Source organism: Microcaecilia unicolor, chromosome 4 (genome assembly GCF_901765095.1).
Source record: "Microcaecilia unicolor chromosome 4, aMicUni1.1, whole genome shotgun sequence".
Classification (NCBI taxonomy): domain Eukaryota; kingdom Metazoa; phylum Chordata; class Amphibia; order Gymnophiona; family Siphonopidae; genus Microcaecilia; species Microcaecilia unicolor.
Window position 1 is genome coordinate 343,932,407 of NC_044034.1, and position 17,625 is coordinate 343,950,031.

The window sequence follows — 17,625 nt, forward strand, 5'->3', positions numbered from 1 at the left end:
GTACTGTATAGAACAGTGTAGAAAAATGAGCACAGAATAGAGGTTATAACTGTTGTTTCTACCAGCTATAATAATTTTTTAGTTGTTTTAGTGATATTCAATTTTTATTTCCTGATATTACTACTACTACTAATCATTTCTAAAGCGCTACTAGCCGTACGCAGCGCTGTACACTTGAACATGAAGAGACAATCGCTGCTCGACAGAGCTTACAATCTAATTAGGACAGACAAACAAGAGATAAGGCAATATTAAAGCGAGGATGATAAAATAAGGGTTCTGAACAAGTGAGTAAGGGTTAGGAGTTAAAAGCAGCATCAAAAAGGTGGGCTTTTTTTTTTTTTTTTAAGCTTAGATTTGAAGACAGCCAGAGATATACATATGGGAAGCTTTCAAATAAACTAAAAAGCCGTCAAAGAAGACTGGATGGACCGTGCAGGTCTTTTTCTGCCGTCATCTACTATGTTACTATGTAAGTAAGAAACAAAAACAAAATCTTTTATCCTCTACCTTTTAAGGAACAGCTTTAGAATTGTTACAGATGGACCAGGAATAAGCAGTCTCTTATTTCTAATCATCTTTTACTATTGTTTTCGGTGTACTAAAATGGCGTCAAGCTCCACCTATTGGCTTCAACCCATACAATGGACTAGATACGAACACCCCGTCTTTTGTTTTCTTCAACCTACTTTGGTGTGTTGGTGCCACTACATAACGAATCATATGGCAATTTGCTCCCCGGCCGCAAAGATGGTGGTGGGGGGACACTTTTAAGAAAAACACCAAGAACAGCAAGAAGTTAAAAAAAAAAAAAAGAGTGAGGGACAGCGAAGTGTATGATTTTGATTCTTCGAAGTTTTCGCCTCTCTCTCTCTATGTTCTAGACCACTGGATCCTGGATCCTGCTGCTGCTGTCCGTCAATCAAACATACCGGTCTCTATTGGGTGCTGGGCTGGATAGGTCCACTCCACTTTTTTTTATTGGTTAACCTTACCAGCACGTGCGCCAGAAAGGGCGGTAAGGGCCCAACGGATTGGCTGTTTTCCTTCACCTACTTCCTCCCCCTAGGCTGGAGGTGGGGTCAGGTGTAATTGTGATGTAATCTTAAAGAAACAGGATGGCGTTGAATTGGAAGGTGAGGGTGACGGAGTGTTTATGTCCTTGTTCTTCCTTTCTGTTTACGTTGTCCGTGTGTCATGTGCTTCTTCGGATTTATTTATAAGGGTTTACTTTGCTTGATGTAGGAGGAAGATTGGTTATGAGGGCAGTGGTTTGTCTAAGAGAGTGTGACAGTGGGCGGCGTACACGTGTTTTGTTTATTTATTTATTTATGACATTTGTACCCCACATACAATATCCGCTGGATCTACAGGATCCACGTTTTAACCGGACCCCAATATTTGCTGTCTGCTTTCACATTCTGCAGATTGCTGGTCTATCCGTACTTTGTATTTTTGCTCTCTGAATGGAGTGTTTTTAAAAAGTCTCTGTGCTCTGTGTAAGTTTGACTGATGGCTCCGGGAAGGAATTAGGACAGGGAGACAGCGAAGAAAATGTTAGTAGATATACAAAAGGAGCCTTTTACTAAATTGTGCTAAAATTTACAGTTCCTCTTAATGAGGAACTTTACTATTGGGTGCATTCCCAGCGTTGTCTTTACAGGTCCCATATTAAAAGTTCCATTCGTTCACCAACTCACAGTCCTCAGTTTAGCGTCCAAACAGCGCTCTAAAAATAGTGCAGGAACAGTGCAGGGCTTTACCGCACCTATGATCAGAGATAATTGCATTCAAATTTAAGCATGCAATTCTTTATGATCATGGGGTAGAAATGCAGGAGGATTGTGACTGAGCATGTGCTCAGGCACAATCCTCCTGCACTTGTTTGACAGTAACATATGTTACTATGTTAGGTCTGGGCTGTCAAAAGCCCTGACCTGTCAAAACACAGGGGCTGGAGGTCCATGGGACCACCAGATCCCAACTACTCCCTCCCGAGCCAAGTGAAACGGGGGCTGGAGGTCCGGCCCCCCAACCCCCACCCCCCGGCACAGGTTCAGGGGGCTGGAGAGCCGGTGGGCCTCCAGCCCCCCCCAAGCATCCTACCGATGTCCCTGGTGGCCCAGTGGGCTGTGGGTAAATTCCCTGCACCTGGTGGTCTAGCAGCCCTTCCCCACCCCCCTACCTGCAGTTGGGCTCTTCCATCGGTGCCACCTGGAAAATGGCGGCGCCCAGCCCTGCCGAGTGCATCCTGGCATAGAAACAGATACAAGGAGTTAATGTGGTCGGATAAGGTTCATGTGTTTTAGACACACTGGGGAATTACAAGGGGAAGAGTTATATATAGTCTGTTACAGGCTTTGGTTTCGTTGAGTTGTGGAGTATAGGCACTTGGAGTCCGTTCAGAACTCTGCTGCACGTCTTATCTTCCGCCTGAACCGATACACTCACATCACCCCTCTCCTCAAGTCACTTCATTGGCTTCCGATCAGGTACCGCATTCAATTCAAGCTTCTGCTACTAACCTACAAATGTACTCGATCTGCAGCCCCTCCTTACCTCTCAACCCTCATCTCCCCTTACGTTCCTACCCGTAACCTCCGCTCTCAAGACAAATCCCTCCTTTCAGTACCCTTCTCCACCACTGCCAACTCCAGGCTCCGCCCTTTCTGCCTCGCCTCACCCCAAGCGTGGAACAAACTCCCCGAGCCCATACGTCAGGCCCCCTCCCTCCCCATCTTCAAATCTCTGCTTAAAGCCCACCTCTTCAATGTCGCCTTCGGCACCTAGCCTCTACACCTCTACCCAGGAAATCTAGACTGCACAACTTGACATTTCGTTCTTTAGATTGTAAGCTCCTTTGAGCAGGGACCGTCCTTCTTTGTTTATTTTGTACAGCGCTGCGTAACCCTAGTAGCGCTCTAGAAATGTTAAGTAGTAGTAGTATTGGCGGGGTATGCCTTTTTGAACTCCTACTGCTTTCGACTCCTAACCATGACTCTCTTACTCAACACCCTCACTTATCACCCCTACCACTGCAATTTCCCCACCCCTAGCTGTCTGTTCGTCTGTCCAATTTAGATTGTAAGTTCTGTTGAGCAGGGACTGTCTTTTTCATGTTGATTTGTACAGCGCTTCGTAAGTCTAGTAGCGCTATAGAAATGTTTAATAGTAGTAGTAGTTTTTGAACAGGTAGGTTTTTAGTGATTTCCGGAAGTTTAGGTGGTCGTACGTTGTTTTCACGGCTTTTGGTAGTGCGTTCCACAGTTGTGTGCTTATGTAGGAGAAATTGGATCCATAAGTAGATTTGTATTTGAGACCTTTGCAGATTGGGTAGTGGAGATTTAGGTAAGTTTGTGTTGATCTGGTTGCATTTCTTGTTGGTAGATCTATGAGGTCTGTCATATATCCCGGGGGCTTCACCGTAGATAATTTTATGGACCAGGGTGCAGATTTTGAAAGCAATACGTTCTTTGATTGGTAGCCAATGTAGTTTTTCTCTGAGGGGTTTGGCGCTTTTGAATCGCGTTTTACCAAATATAAGCCTGGCTACTATGTTTTGGGCGGTTTGTAGTTTCATAATGAGTTGTTCTTTGCATCCCGCTATATTGCTATGCATTCATGTTTTAATTTTTTATGTTATTCACATTTACTGATTATGTTTTATGATAGGATCCCTGACACAGCTACATCAGGTCAACCCCTAAATTATCTCTTTCTACCTCATGTGATGTCTGTGGTTATTTCTTCTTCCACCCCAGTAAACTCCGCTTTTCTCTTTGTTGTTATTAGTAAGAGGCAGAACATCTTCCCTGTCCTGTATTGGCATCCATCAATGGTTCTTCCCTTGTTGAAAAGGAGGTAGTGAATAACTTGGGTGTTAGATTGGACAATTTGTCCTTGAATGGTCAGATAATATCAAAAGAGTGTCCTTTGGGAGGTGGCAGTATGTGTACCCTTTATAAGGAGATGGATGTATTGATCCATGCTTTTATACTTCAAGGCTAGATTTGGTAATCACCTTTGTTTCTGAACAGCCCATTCTAGCTTTAAGAATTACTTCAGGTGTATGAGTGCTCCAGGCAGCTGCATTCATCGCAAAAGCTAATTCTACTAAGCTGCAGGCCATTGCAGAGATAGGGCCTAAATTACAGAATTCCTTGCAATTTTAGAGATACTACTCTACATTTAAAAATACATTAAAAACTTGGTTCTTTCAGAAGGAATTTGGACTTTTGAATTGGATAAAAGTTCTAATTCACATAGTATGTGAGTTTAATGAGTGGTATATATTATATCTGGGCTTTTTTTTTGTTTTGTTTTTTTACATGGCTCAGGCTTCAATATAGTAAAAATTTGGGTACTGTAGCATTCAAAGCACCCTTCCCCTCTCTCCTCCAAGTCAGACACAGATGATAAAAAAAAAATCACTACACATTAACATAACATAGTAGATGACGGCAGAAAAAGACCTGCACGGTCCATCCAGTCTGCCCAATAAGACAACTCATATGTGCTACTTTTTGTATATACCCTACTTTGATTTGTACCTGTGCTCTTCAGGGCACAGACCATATAAGTCTGCCCAGCACTATTCCCCGCCTCCCAACCACCAGCCCCGCCTCCCAACCACCGGCTCTGGCACAGACCGTATGTCTGCCCAGCACTATCCCCGCCTCCCAACCACCAGCCCCGCCTCCCACCACCGGCTCTGGCACTACACATTAACAGAGAAAGTGGATGAAATTCTGTGAGGGTAAAGGACTTTGATATATCACATTTCTGTGTTACAATCAAAGCTTATTATACACATACTTTCTCGGACACTGGTAGGCTCATAATCTAAGCTTTTGTACCCGGGACAATGGAAAGTTAAATGACTTGTCCAGAGGCACAAGGTGCTGCAGTGGGAATTAAATACAGTTTACTGGCAGCTGTAATCCACATGCTTTCCAGAGGTGACATTTTCACCTGTACCTGTAAGCCTTCTGCCCCCCCCCCCCCCCCCCCGAGATGAGTTAATACATTCTCTTTATCACCACTGAATAATCTCTGCTCTGTAGAAGACATACTTTCTTAGCCAAAAAAGCTGCATACATTTCTCCTTTTACTCCTGTTGGCCTAGCATTCAAAGCAAGGGGCTAAACAAAATGATCACACAAAAGGTAGGTAAGGAGGATCACTAAGAGCAGAGGTCTCCTCGGCATGCCTAACACGTGCTCCACTGCAGGCCACAACACAACCCACCCACTGGAACACACCCAAACTCCTGGATAAGATGAGTTCATGATATATAACAGCACCAGTCATTTGATAACAGAATGCACTGATGAGGTAGGAGTATCCTAAAGGATTATAACCAGTGGTGTGCTAGAGCAGATTGTTAAATTTTTTAACATCTTGCGAGCCGGTTGTTCTGCAGGGCGAGCTGGCTCCGGTAAACGAGGTAAGCATGGCAGGAGGGCACCACAAGCCATGCTTAGCCCATTTACCTCACCTCCCGCCACTGCCCTCGTTTGCTTGCGCCACCCTGGGGGGGGGGGGGGGGTTAAATCTTTTTTATTACCTCCGTCCGGCCGTGTCATTGAAAGCCCTGCCCATCTCTAGCCTTCCCTTCGTGAGTTCATTCCCTCAGAGTCCCGCCTTCTGACATCATTTCCTCTTTCTGTGAGGGCGGGACTCTGAGGGAACAAACTCGAAGGGAAGGCTAGAGATGGGCAGGGCTTTCAATAATGCGGCCACTTCGACGGAGGTAATAAGGGGAACGAGGAGAATCGCTGGGTACGGGTGGCTGGATGGGGGGCAGGGGAGAGAAGAGAATCGCTGGGTATGGGTGGCTGGGGAGAGAAAAGAATCGCTGGGTATGGGTGGCTGGAGGGGGGCAGGGGAGAGAAGAGAATCAATGGGTATGGATGGAGGGCAGGGGAGAGGAGAGTTGCTGGACATGGGTGGCTGGAGGGGATGGCAGGGGGGAGAGGAGGGTTGTTGGACATGGGTGGATGGAGAGGAGGGCAGGGGAGAGGAGGGTTGCTGGACATGGATGGAGGATAGGGAAGGGAGAGAGAAGAAATGCTGGACATGGATGGAGGGGAGGGAATAGTGAGGAAGGAGATGAGGGAAAAGGAAGAGGAGAAAAACTGCACATGGATGAAGAAAATAGGCAGAAGCTGGATCCACTGGACAGTCAAGTCTGCGGAGGACCCAGCTTTTACTTACGGATGTAGGGCAAAAAATGAAGAAGAAATAAATGGAAAGGAAGCCCTGGAAACGGAGTTAAGAGGACAGATAGCAGCAGAATCAGATGCTGGACCAGCATGATCAGAAAAACAAAGTCACCAGACAACAAAGGTAGAAAAAAAATCATTTTATTTTCATTATAGTGTTTGGAGTATGTTCACTTTGAGAAAAAGGTGCTCAATGTTAAACGTTTATATTTAATTTACTTATTTATGGCATTTTATCCCACATTAAACATGAATTAGATTGGAACCTGGGATCATTAAAAAATTTTTTTTCCTGGAGTAATGCATTGCCCCCACCCCCTAGGCTCTCTCCCCGGCTATAGCCAGCTCTGCAATTTGGGGGGGGGGGGGGGGGGGGGGGGGGGGGGGCGCAGAGGTGGACCGGGGAGAAAGCCTGTTTAAACATTTACCAACACACCACTGATTATAACTAAAGGAAGAAACAATGACCCCGACACAGCTGGTACTTCAGCAATGCTGAGCTCTTGTAACAGATACTACATAAACATAATCAAACAAACTGAAAAGACACAGGAATTATCTAGCCAAGGTATGGGCTATACAGAGAACTATGACAGCATATGACAAATTATACAGAAAAATTCAGACAGTTATAAAAAATATTTAATGGAAATTAAAAAAAAAAAAAAAAGCTCTCTGGGATCACTTTTCATTGGTAGTCTCCTGTGCAGCCAGAGTTTTCTGAGCCATCTGCAGAGCTCCTTCTCTCGTTTGGTTCCCTCCAATAAAGCCGCTGGCATGGACAAAGATGCAGCCGGGGATCCCACAGGTCTTGGAAAGCTCCTCCTCCCGAAGCCCACGCCACTTCTCAGGCAGGGGCAACCGATTCTGGAAGGTGTTGCGCGTCACAGGCACACACTGAACCCGCCACTGGCTGTTCTGATCCGTGTACAACACAAACTTGACGGGTTTCTCTACGCCCAGCTCCTGCTCCAAATGGAAAATGTGTTCCTTCCAAGGGCAGCCTCCCTGTGCAAAGATCACTATCTCGCCGCCGCTGTCAACCTCAAAGCGCTTACGAACAGCTTCTTCCACCAGGGAGCGAGCTGGCAGCCAGGAGTTCCGATAGAAATCAAGGCGGTCCAGGAACTCTCCGCCAACCAATTGCATTGCACTCCTGAACCCCGCCTCTGTGTCCTGCTCCTTGTCATTCCAGCGGGGGTTCAGGTGGCCCACCCGGGCACTGAGGTTGGTGCTAATGGCGTAGCGAGGCTCTCCATCCCACTGGGAGATCCCATTGTCGATGGCATCAATTTCCTCTATCAAATTCTCATACAGCTTGTCATACAGCATGGAAATCCGCGGATCCTTCTCATCTGTGCCTAGGAGGCTGGCGAGGATTTCTGTGCCAAAGTGCACGTAGATCAGTCCAGCGCTGCTTAGCTTGGTTTGCCAAGGTTTGTCTGGCCTCAGGCTGTTCATGGTTTCTGCAAAAGACCTCTGATGGTGGTCGTATCTGTGTTTCTGCGGCTCATACTCGCCCCCTACATCCACCACCACGTCGCACTCGGCCAGCAGCTTGGGATCCCGACTCCGTACGATCTCTGCATCCTGGTACCGGGGCAGCCTCCGCAGCAGGAAGCAGGCCAGTACCTCGTCGCAGTGAAAGGTGCCGTTGTGGGTGCCGATCCTCCTAGGCCGCATGCTCTTTTGCAGCTCCTCGCCGCGCCTGGAGCGCTTCGCCTGCGGCTCGCTTTCCAGGGCAGCTGTGGCACGTGAGCGGGGGTTGGCGAAGACAGCAGGAAGCCGAGAACGGGGGAAACAAGAGACAGCAACCCCAGCCAGACCCTGCAAACCGCGGAACATAAGGAGCTGTAAGCGCGTGGAAGGGAGATACCGCCGAGCGACGTAACGTAACGTCTGCGTACGACACTGCTTCTACTTATCGTTTCTAAAGCGCTGCTAGACGTACGCAACGTACGTAGACGTAGCGTAACACAAGCTGTCTTGCAAAGTTGTGTTGGATCCAGTTGGACCTAGTCCTAGGCAACCTTCAGGAGGAATCAGAATCTGATCCTAGGGAGCCAGCACACTTAGAGGCTGAATTGGTTTTTTTCCTGTGGATACATTGTACAATATCATCTGGTTCTCAACCAAGGATATGGTAGGTCGGTGATAGCCTGATAATTGCTCTGGTTGAGACTCAGCCTTGAAGGAGTGTTTGAGTAAATGATCAAGGGAAACTGGCTGGAGGGGACTTGAGGAAGCAATCAAAGTTCTAGAAATTCTAAGCCCCTGGACTTCTGGAGGACAGGTTGCAAAGAGCATGGTGGGCCCCAGACCTTATTAAGCCTAAGTACAGGGATTTTCACAGAGTTATCAAAGTAGGCCCATAACTTAGTGATTCTGCTTCTAAAGCAGGAATCAGTCCTCTTCACGGAGTGAGGCACCAGTAGAAACGGATTCAAATAGTATAAAAATGCGGAAGGTTTGTTGAATGTAGTCAAATCCACATATTGAGAGGACTTGACACAGCTGTGTTTCGGCAACTGTGCTTGTGTCAGGAGTCTTTCAACCAAAACGAGCCCAGCACATCGCCTAAACATGGCCATGTCGACATGTGGATTTGAATACATTCAATAAATCACCTGTATACTAAGTATACTAAGTATACTATTTGAATCTGTGTCTACTGGTGCCTCATTCCTTCTTCCTTTTTGCTGCTGCATACTTGTGAGACCGGTATCTCCTTTTCTGCTTCTTCTCATGGAGCAAGACATAGAGGAAAGGGCAGTTTCACAGGAGGGCCGCAGCCCTCCCATGGCTCATAGTGAGGAATTAGGAAGTCCACTCTTCAAAGCAGCTTTACCTGCATTACTTCAGATTGTTGGGTGTGGGACATAGTTTGGCATGGCTGTGCTCTGGAGCAAGTTCACCTTATGGTAGATGCTTCTTGGAATCTCATGCTCTGACTTGTGTGAAGTAGGGGGTGATTTAGTCCACCCTGAACAGGCTCTTCAGCTAAGTGTAATGTCACCAGTACCACTAGGAGAAAAGGGAGAAGATATCCATTTACTTTGTGCTTCTCAAGAAGGAGGGTATGTTCTTGGTTCCCTTCTTCTGGGCGTGCTCAGTTATGGTTGCAGGCAGGCAGGGGAAGTTTATAGACCTCTTGAAAGATCACCAAAAGCAGCAGTTCATGGTGCTAGAAAGGCATATTTCGTTCACAGCTTTGCTCTTGCTGACAACAGCTTGAAGGACCTTCTCCAAGGTAATGGTAGTGGTGGCCACAGGCCTCCATGAGGAGAGTATATTGGTACATGTCTACCTGGGTGATTGATTCTGCCCTGTTGGTTCAGATTAATCAATCTTTTGTGTCCTGGAACTCTTGCAGAGTTTGGGCTGGGCAGTCCATTGTATCAAAAGTAAGTTACTTCCCATGCAATCCTTGGAGTGTCTAGATATACATTTCAGCACCACAGTTAGGAAGGTATTCTTATGTGGGACGGAAGGATCAAGTTTCAGTCTCCACTTCAAACGATATTGGTCAACCATTTCCCCAGGGTCCAGAACAAGTTTAGGTTCAATGTGGCTTACATCAAACTTTTAAAGCAAATTACAATAAGAGAATTATAAAGAAAATACAAAACAATAGGTAAAAACATCCAAGCAATAAGATGAATCATTTTGAAATAAATTAACTAAAAGAATAACATTCACCAACAGTGGCGAGGAATTCACTAATAAGAATGTTTTCAACGATTTACAAAATTTCAAGTAGTCAAATGACATATCTGAGTGACTTTGGTAGGGAATTCCATTTACTAATAGCTTGGTATGTGAAGCTTGCATCATGAATAGATCTGTAACAATGATTTTTACAACACGGACAGTGAAGGAGAAGATAGTCTCTTGATGTCAGATGAGCATTACGTAAAGGTAATTCTAACAAGTATTGCATATAGTCAGGAAAAGATCAAATGAAGTTTGATAAACAAGTACACATAGTTGAAATGGTAACTTCCTGCATTTATTCAAAACCATTTGCAATAGGTGAAGACGTATATGGACCCCCTGCAGTGTTCTCTCCTCTTCAGGTGTCCCCCCCCCCCCCCATATCAGGATTATTGGAACCAATTTCAGTCCATTCAGAGGTCAGATCCCAGCTGTCATAGTAACTAGATCTAGTGAATTTGAAGAAAGTGGTGGAGCCGATAGCTGCATACTACCTGATATAGGGTGATATTAGCAAACTGTATTGTCTGTCTGCTTCTGGTGTTGGGGAACATAATTCAGATGACTGGACTGGGCTGGTTAGATTCATGGAATGGAAATTGTTAGGTTAGGAAGATTCTCCATAACCAGCTAATAAGTGGCAAGCAGAAATGGCGACCTTTTCCTGCAAATTTATACTGGCTGGTGATAATGGAGGGTTAGTGGCTTTGTACAGATAAAGGGTCAATCATCAGATTCATAAGGGAAATATGAAACAAAATCTAAAACTCTACATAACATTAAATAGTTTTTATTTAAAATAGTAACTGAATGCAACAGACTCATAAGGCATTCTGGTTTTTAATATATTAGCTCTGTAATTTATGCAGGGCAGTACTGTATCTTCTGTGGGTTTATACAGGGCGTCAAACATTGTGACTCTGTTTTAGGTTTTTTTCTGTACCTGGTCCCGCTTTTCTGATCTGCTTTTTAACCCTTACTGACTTATGCAAACAAGGCCCTGCAGTGAGTCTCTGCGTATGGTCCCACATCCTTCTGCACCTCCCCTCCCTCCCCCAAGGGCTACCCCTTGGTGTACAGAATAGACTAATGATATGTGATCATTAGGGATGTGCACAAGGAAGACAAATTTGGCTAACCTATTTTGCTCACTTTTCAGGTGTGTTTTTAGTTAGTAAAAATTCCCTGATTGACGATTGTGCATGCTAAGTCATATTAGTGCATGCTAAGTTTTTTTTAAGGTGCACAGAGGAATGCACACCCCTAGTGATCATGCAACACAGATATAACCTGGTTAAATGTAAAGTCTTTGAGTTAGGCTCATTGGGCCGGATTCAGTAAATGGTGTCCTAACGATCCGTGTTAAACTAGTATTCTGTCTCGTGACTAATGTTGGGCGCTGGATTTACGCCATAGCATGACACACTTCTGTAGAATCATGCCTAACTTCTGGGAACGCCCCCAATCCGCTGATACTCCTTTGATATTTAGGCACGGATGTTATAGAATAGCGACTAAGCAAATCAAAATTGATGCCAGTTGACTCCAACTATTAATTGATACCTTGCTAACGCATTAATTTGGTCATGCACCTGGTCTGCGTGCCCAAATTTGCCTGTTCAGCTTTGGGTGACCTATATCGAATGCTGAGGATTGTGAGGTTGTGGTAGCCATGGGACTCCTGCACTAAATTTGCTCTCCAATAGTTTTGCATTTTGGACCTCTCATGCAGCTTTTAACTCACGTTTCAGGCTTTGGAGAACTTCCCGCTGTTGCTGTACATCCTAGCAGCAAAAACATTAATTCTTTGCCTGGCCTTCGCTGGAGTCAAAATGTACCAAAGCAAAAAGATTGAAGCAAAGCTGAAACAGGAACTTGAGGCGGCGAAGTTAAACAAAGAGGCAGAGAAAAAGGAGGAATGAGAGGCAGCTTGCAAGTTGACCTCCTTGGGTGAATATCTTTTAAATGGCGGTAAATAAACCTTAAGTAAAATGCTGATTTCTTGCAATTTGGATTGCCTTGTTCTCAGGTGAATCCCCAGGCCATGACTGAAATTTACAAATACAAATGACAGTTTTCCATAGGGTAACACTGCACTGTGTCAAAAAGGAAGAGGCTGATACCATTCCTGGTTTTATACAGTTGCGCAGCTGGAAACAACGTTCTCATTTCCTTAAGAAAATCAGGACTGCATCTCCGTGGGTGTCAAGGAGTAAAACCTGGACTACCTTAGTCCGTCCTTTCCACTTAGTTGTGTGGTCACACAGAACAATTGTTGTGCTAAATGCCACTCTAGCTAAGGATTGCATTCAGTGTTCCCTTTTGCTTCCAGTTGCACATGCTCATAGACTGACTTAATGGATGGCATGGTGCTCCAGGCAATGGCCCTTCTTGGAGGAGTTGTCTAATGGTTAATGCAGTAGCCTGAGAATCTGGGGAACTGGGTTCAGTTCTCATTGTAACCCTGGGCAAGTCACGTAATCCTCCATTGCCGCAGGTACAAAATAAGTACCTATATATAATATGTAAACTGCCTTGATTGTAACCACAGAAAGGTGGTATATCAACCTCCCGTGCCCCCTGTGGTGTCTTTCTGTAGTTCTAATTAAGGTTTATTAGCGCAGGGGTCCTCCAGGGCCTCAGATTAGTCTGGATTTCTATAATGAATATGGGTACGAGGAATTGCATACAAGAGATGGTATATGAAAATAAGTGTGCGAAATTCAAAATCCCCTGAAAAGGACACTGGTTTGAGGCCTAGGGTTGAAGGTCCCAGTGTATTAATGAAGAATTTCAGTGTATAAAGACTTCATAGTTGGCCAGTGCTTGAATGCATGCCAGATAAGTAATTTTAAGATTGTTTTTTGAAATTCAAATCTGTGCCGTTATCAGGAAGGTTTGTAAGCAAAAACAATCTGGTGTGTTAAGATCATTAAGAATATGATAGGCCAATGCTTTTCAGATGAGTCTTCTGGGCACACCCAGCCAGGTTTTCAGGATATCTACAATGAATATGCATGAAGAGCTTTTTGTTTTGTTACATTTGTACCCCATGCTTTTCCCGCTCATGGCAGGCTCAATGTGGCAGGCAATGGAGGGTTAAGTGACTTGCCCAGAGTCACAAGGAGCTGCCTGTGCTGGGAATCGAACTCAGTTCCCCAGGCCACTCCTCCACTTTTTTTCATGCATCACCTCCTTCCTATGCAAACTACAGGCTGGGTGTGTCCTGAGGACTGGCTTAAGAACCACTGTGATAGGCCATGGATGCTTTAGTTGAATGTATAGATTTTAAAAAAAATATTAAACTGAGATTTAGATTCCCTTCCTCCATATATACCTTTTGCTATGGACTTGCCTGCTATTCTGTTGCTTGAGAATTTTTAAAGCTAAGCAACAAGATAAAATCATACAGTATGTTTTGTGAGTATTGTTCAACTTCACGTTTAGCAAGAACAAAATCACTTCTCAGTCAATAAGGATGAATTTAAAAAAAGTGCCAGTCCCTGTCCTAATCATTAGGCAAGACTAGGTGTTGCCTAGGGCAGCAGCTTCTGGGGGCTCTAAAAGAACAGCTGCAGCTAAAGCAAAGCAACAGGTCCTGAGAGCCACACACACACTCAAAGACGCTTCAGAAGTACAGACAGTTTTCAAATAGCCCATTTACCCAGACAAATGACTTCTGGAAATAACCCTGGTGCTGTTCAATTATTTTTTACTAGCAGTTGAGCCCGTAAAAACGGGCTGGTATTGGGGTTTTCCTTCCCCCTCCCTCCCCCCCTTCACCCGGCCCGGGCCCTCTCTTCGTTATTCAACTTACAGCAGCGCCAAAACAGCAGCAAGCAGCAGCTCCCGTTGGCCTTCCTTCACTGCCTGTGCCTCGCCCTCGTGTGACGTCACGTCGGCGAGGGCGGGGCACAGGCAGGGAAGGAAGGCCGACGGGAGCTGAAGCTGAGCTGCTTGCTGCTGTTTCGGCGCTGCTGTAAGTTGAATAACGAAGAGAGGGCCCGGGCCGGGTGAAGGGGGGCGGTGGCGACTCCGGGGGGGGGGGCGGTAGCGGCTACCTTGGGGGGGGAGCGGTAGCGACGTCAGCGGTTCCCTCCCTCCCTCGCAGTTTCCCTCTCTGTCCCGCCCCCCTCCCCCCGTCATCACGTATTGACGTGGGGGCGGGGCAGAGAAGGTCTCTACTGCGCATTTGCGGTGAGTACGGTCACTCGCCGTTTATATGTTTGATAGTATTGAGATTATGATGATTGTTGAGGTTAATTATCAAAATCATGGGGTGGGAGAGGGGTTATGGACAGGCTCGGGCTTGAAAGGGTGGCTTGAGGTTGAATGTTTGCTTAGGGTTCCAGTACTCTTGTAGTATCCAACCTACACATTCTCCTCTTCTTCCTCTCTCTAGGCATTTCACCAGGACCACAAGCGTGGATGACAGTTCAAGAAGACTTACTTGAAATCCGATTGCTGGGAGAGAAGGTGGTTAAGCTGCTGCATATAAATACTGTACATGTTCTGGATGCATACTTTTTTTTTTTTACCACCCTGAAGATTTCTGTATTTATATAATAAAAGCTGCTTTATTTAATAATGTTTCTTTTTTTAATTTCACATGTACATACTGCTCAGAACTGCGCTCCTATTCCAGGCCTCATTGTTTATAGATGGCAGGTGGAAAAGTTCATCTTTTTCCATGTAACATATCTTCCCTCTCCACCCATGTGCAGTGTTTGGATGGAAAGGACGACTTAATGTTTAGCACAAGAAGTGTGTCCTTGGAGACAAATACAGCACTTAAACGTTCTGGGGTAGGGAAATATTTGGAGTAGCAGCTGGATGGTTAGAGCAGGGGAGCATACTTCAAATTGCAGTACAGCTCTTTTGTGATCTCGGATAAGTTATTTAAATGCCATTGCCTCAGGTACAAACTTAGATTGTGAACCCTTTGGGGACAGAAAAATGCCTACTGTATACCATTTCAATAACTTTCAGGTTGCCAGGTGGTATATAAGAAAACTAGCTGTTGAGCCTGTAAAAACGGGCTGCTATTGGAGTTTTCCTCCCCCCCCCCCCCCCCCCCGCGAGGTCGCCACCGCTCCCCCCCCTCGGAGTCGCCGCTGCCGCCACCCCTCCACCCGGCCCGGGCCCTCTCTTCGCTTCTGAACTTACACATCCATTTGCCGAACACAGCAAGGCACATCAGCTGAGCTGCCGTGGGCCCTTCCTTCTCTGCCTGTGGCCCCGCCCTCCTGTGACGTAACGTCAGCAAGGGCGGGACACAGGCAGAGAAGGAAGGGGCAGCTCAGCTGATGTGCGTTGCTGCGTTCGGTGAATGGATGTGTAAGTTTAGAAGGGAAGAGAGGGCCCGGGCCGGGTGGAGGGGTGGCGGCAGCGGCGACTCAGAGTGGGGGGGGGGGGGGTAGCAACCTCGGCGGCACAGTTTCCCTCTCTGTCTCGCCCCTCCCGTCATCACGTATTGACGCGGGGGCGGGACAGACAGGGAAGTCTCTACTGCGCATTTGCGAGTGAGTATGGTCACTCGCCATTTATATGTTTGATAAAACTAATATAAAAATACTAGTAAAAGAGGCCCATTTCCGAAAGAAATGAAACTGGCGCTAGCAAGGTTCCATGCCCCCCCTACCTCCCTCTCTCTCCTCAGTTATAGCCCCCCTCCCTCACTCACTCTGAGTTCCAGGCACCCCACCCGTAAGAGTTTCAGGACCCCCTCCCTCCCCTTCGAGTTCCACGATGCCCCTCCCCCCGCCGAGTTCTACGCCCCCCCGTCTTCTGAATTCCCTCCCTGCCCCGCCAAGTGCAAGCACGAACTGTCCTCCGGCAGTCCCTCGCCTTCCTGCATGCCGGCTATAATTTAAAAATTCTTACCTCGGGGTCCAGCGTCAGCAGTGAAGGCGAGCGGCGCTTCAGACTGCCTTCCCATCTGTCTCAGCTGTGCCTCTGGTCCCGCCCTTCTGGAAACAGAAAATGAGGGCAGGACCAGAGGCAGAACTGAGACACATGGGAAGGCAGTTTGAAGCGTCGCTCACCTTCACTGCAGACGCCGGACCCCGAGGTAAGAATTTTTTTAATTACAGCCAGCCCGCAGGAAGGCGAGGGGCTGCCAGAGGACAGGTCGTGCTTACACTTGGAGGGGACAGAGAGGGAGGGAGGCGCGGGGCCGTGGAACTTGGAGGGGAGGGTCATCCTGCAACTGAAAAGGGAGGGGGGCCTGTAACTCGGAGGGGAGGAGAGGGAGGTAGGGGTGCATGGAACTCGGAGGAGAGGGGGAGGAGGATGTAGGCAAAGCCTGGTGGCTTCAGCAGCCACAGCTGCCATTTGAAGGAACCTTGGCTGCCATCTACTCAGACTAAGAGACATATTTTCAAAGCACTTAGACTTACAAATTTACATAGAGGCATATTTTCAAAGCACTTTGGGAGGCTAAGTTCCATAGGTTTCTATGGAACTTTGGGAGGCTAAGTGCTTTGAAAATGAGCCTCATAGTAACCTATAGAACTTTGTAAGTCTAAGTGCTTTCAAAATGAGTCCCCAAGTGTAACAGGGAAGGTTATAGCCAACCCATTTAACATTTCTTTCTGTGGCTTCATGTTATTCTGTTTAGCAGTTGGTCTGCAGGTGTTCCTCAAGCCAGTCCTTTTTGTATGCCCTAGTTCAAGGCTTCCCAAACCTGTCCTGGGATCTTATAGCCAGTCAACTGCCAGGTATCCACAACGAACAGGGCATGTACATATACAGGTTTACCTCATATATGCTTATTGTGGATAACCTAAAAACTTGACTGGCTGTAGGGTCCTTAGGCCAGGTTTGGGGAGCCCCACTCTGCTTTGGAGGCCATCTACCCTGCCTATCCAGATCAGTGCTTCTCAACCCTCTCCTGGAGGCACATCTGGCCAGTGAGATTTTCAGGATTACTACAATGGATATGTAGTAGGTAGATTTGCATGCCGGAGACCCCAATCTTTCATGCAATTGATGGGGTAATCCTGAAAACCTAACTGGCTGGGTGTGCCCTTAGAAGACTGGGAAGTACAGTGTGTGCTAGCTGGCATGCAGTGCAATTCCCAGAGGCTCTTGCTGGCCCTCCTACCTCTGGGGCATTTTCCAGATGCACACTCAGCACTCTCATCCATCCCCTTCTCTCCACTCTTAATTGCTCAAATTGCCTCCAGTCCTGTGGTTCTCCATTCCAATAGCGTAGCTAGGTAGGGCCATGGGGGCCTGCCCCCCCCCCATTTGTTCTGGGCCCCTGGTTGGCTGGCGGTTGTCCCCAACCCCCACCAGCTGAAGATTTCATCCAACACTGGTCTGCGGTGGTGCCGCTGCTGCATTGCCTGCCCTGCTCTCTTTTCCCCTCGCATCGGGCACGCTCCTTTTAGTGAAACTGAGCATGCCCGATGTGAGGGGAAGAGAGAGCAGGGCAGGCAGTGCGGCGTTGCCGGAGACCAGCACTGGACGAAGTCTTCAGCTGGCGGGGGTTAGGGATCCTCACCAGCCAAGGTATTTGTGGCAGCGGTGCTTCAGCTGGCAGGGGTTGGGGACCCCTGCCAGCGACCAAAGTATGCCCCCCCATCTAGGGCTCTGGCCCCCTCCCACCTCAAAGTCTGGCTACATCCCTGCTCCATTCTAGACAGCCTACAAATGGAGGAGTAGCTAATGGTTAGTGCAGCAG

At 46.9% G+C, this 17,625-nt stretch overlaps 2 protein-coding genes across 4 annotated transcripts; one reads left to right on the plus strand and one right to left on the minus strand.

Annotated features, from left to right (window-relative positions):
* The first annotated feature begins 1,045 nt into the window (after positions 1–1,045).
* Positions 1,046–14,523, plus strand: SMIM11A (small integral membrane protein 11A). Of its 3 annotated transcripts, none has more exons than XM_030202175.1 (3): positions 1,046–1,136; positions 11,690–11,909; positions 14,341–14,523. In XM_030202175.1, exons 1-2 carry the CDS (start codon positions 1,119–1,121, stop codon positions 11,858–11,860), a joined length of 189 nt encoding a protein of 62 aa, XP_030058035.1. In that variant the 5' UTR covers positions 1,046–1,118; the 3' UTR covers positions 11,861–11,909; positions 14,341–14,523. The 3 variants fall into 3 exon arrangements, with proteins under 3 accessions (XP_030058035.1, XP_030058036.1, XP_030058037.1); XM_030202176.1 differs by having other exon boundaries at positions 11,690–11,888; XM_030202177.1 differs by lacking the exon at positions 1,046–1,136 and adding an exon at positions 8,235–8,367.
* LOC115469481 (UPF0160 protein MYG1, mitochondrial-like) lies at positions 6,754–8,108 on the minus strand. The gene has a single exon (XM_030202174.1). The coding sequence runs from the start codon at positions 8,067–8,069 to the stop codon at positions 6,906–6,908; it is 1,164 nt and encodes a 387-aa protein (XP_030058034.1). The 5' UTR covers positions 8,070–8,108; the 3' UTR covers positions 6,754–6,905.
* Positions 14,524–17,625: the final 3,102 nt, after the last annotated feature.

Bases quoted from the DNA above. Each gene is read 5' to 3' on its own strand.
- LOC115469481 (XM_030202174.1), bottom strand. From the start codon at position 8,069: ATGTTCCGCGGTTTGCAGGGTCTGGCTGGGGTTGCTGTCTCTTGTTTC.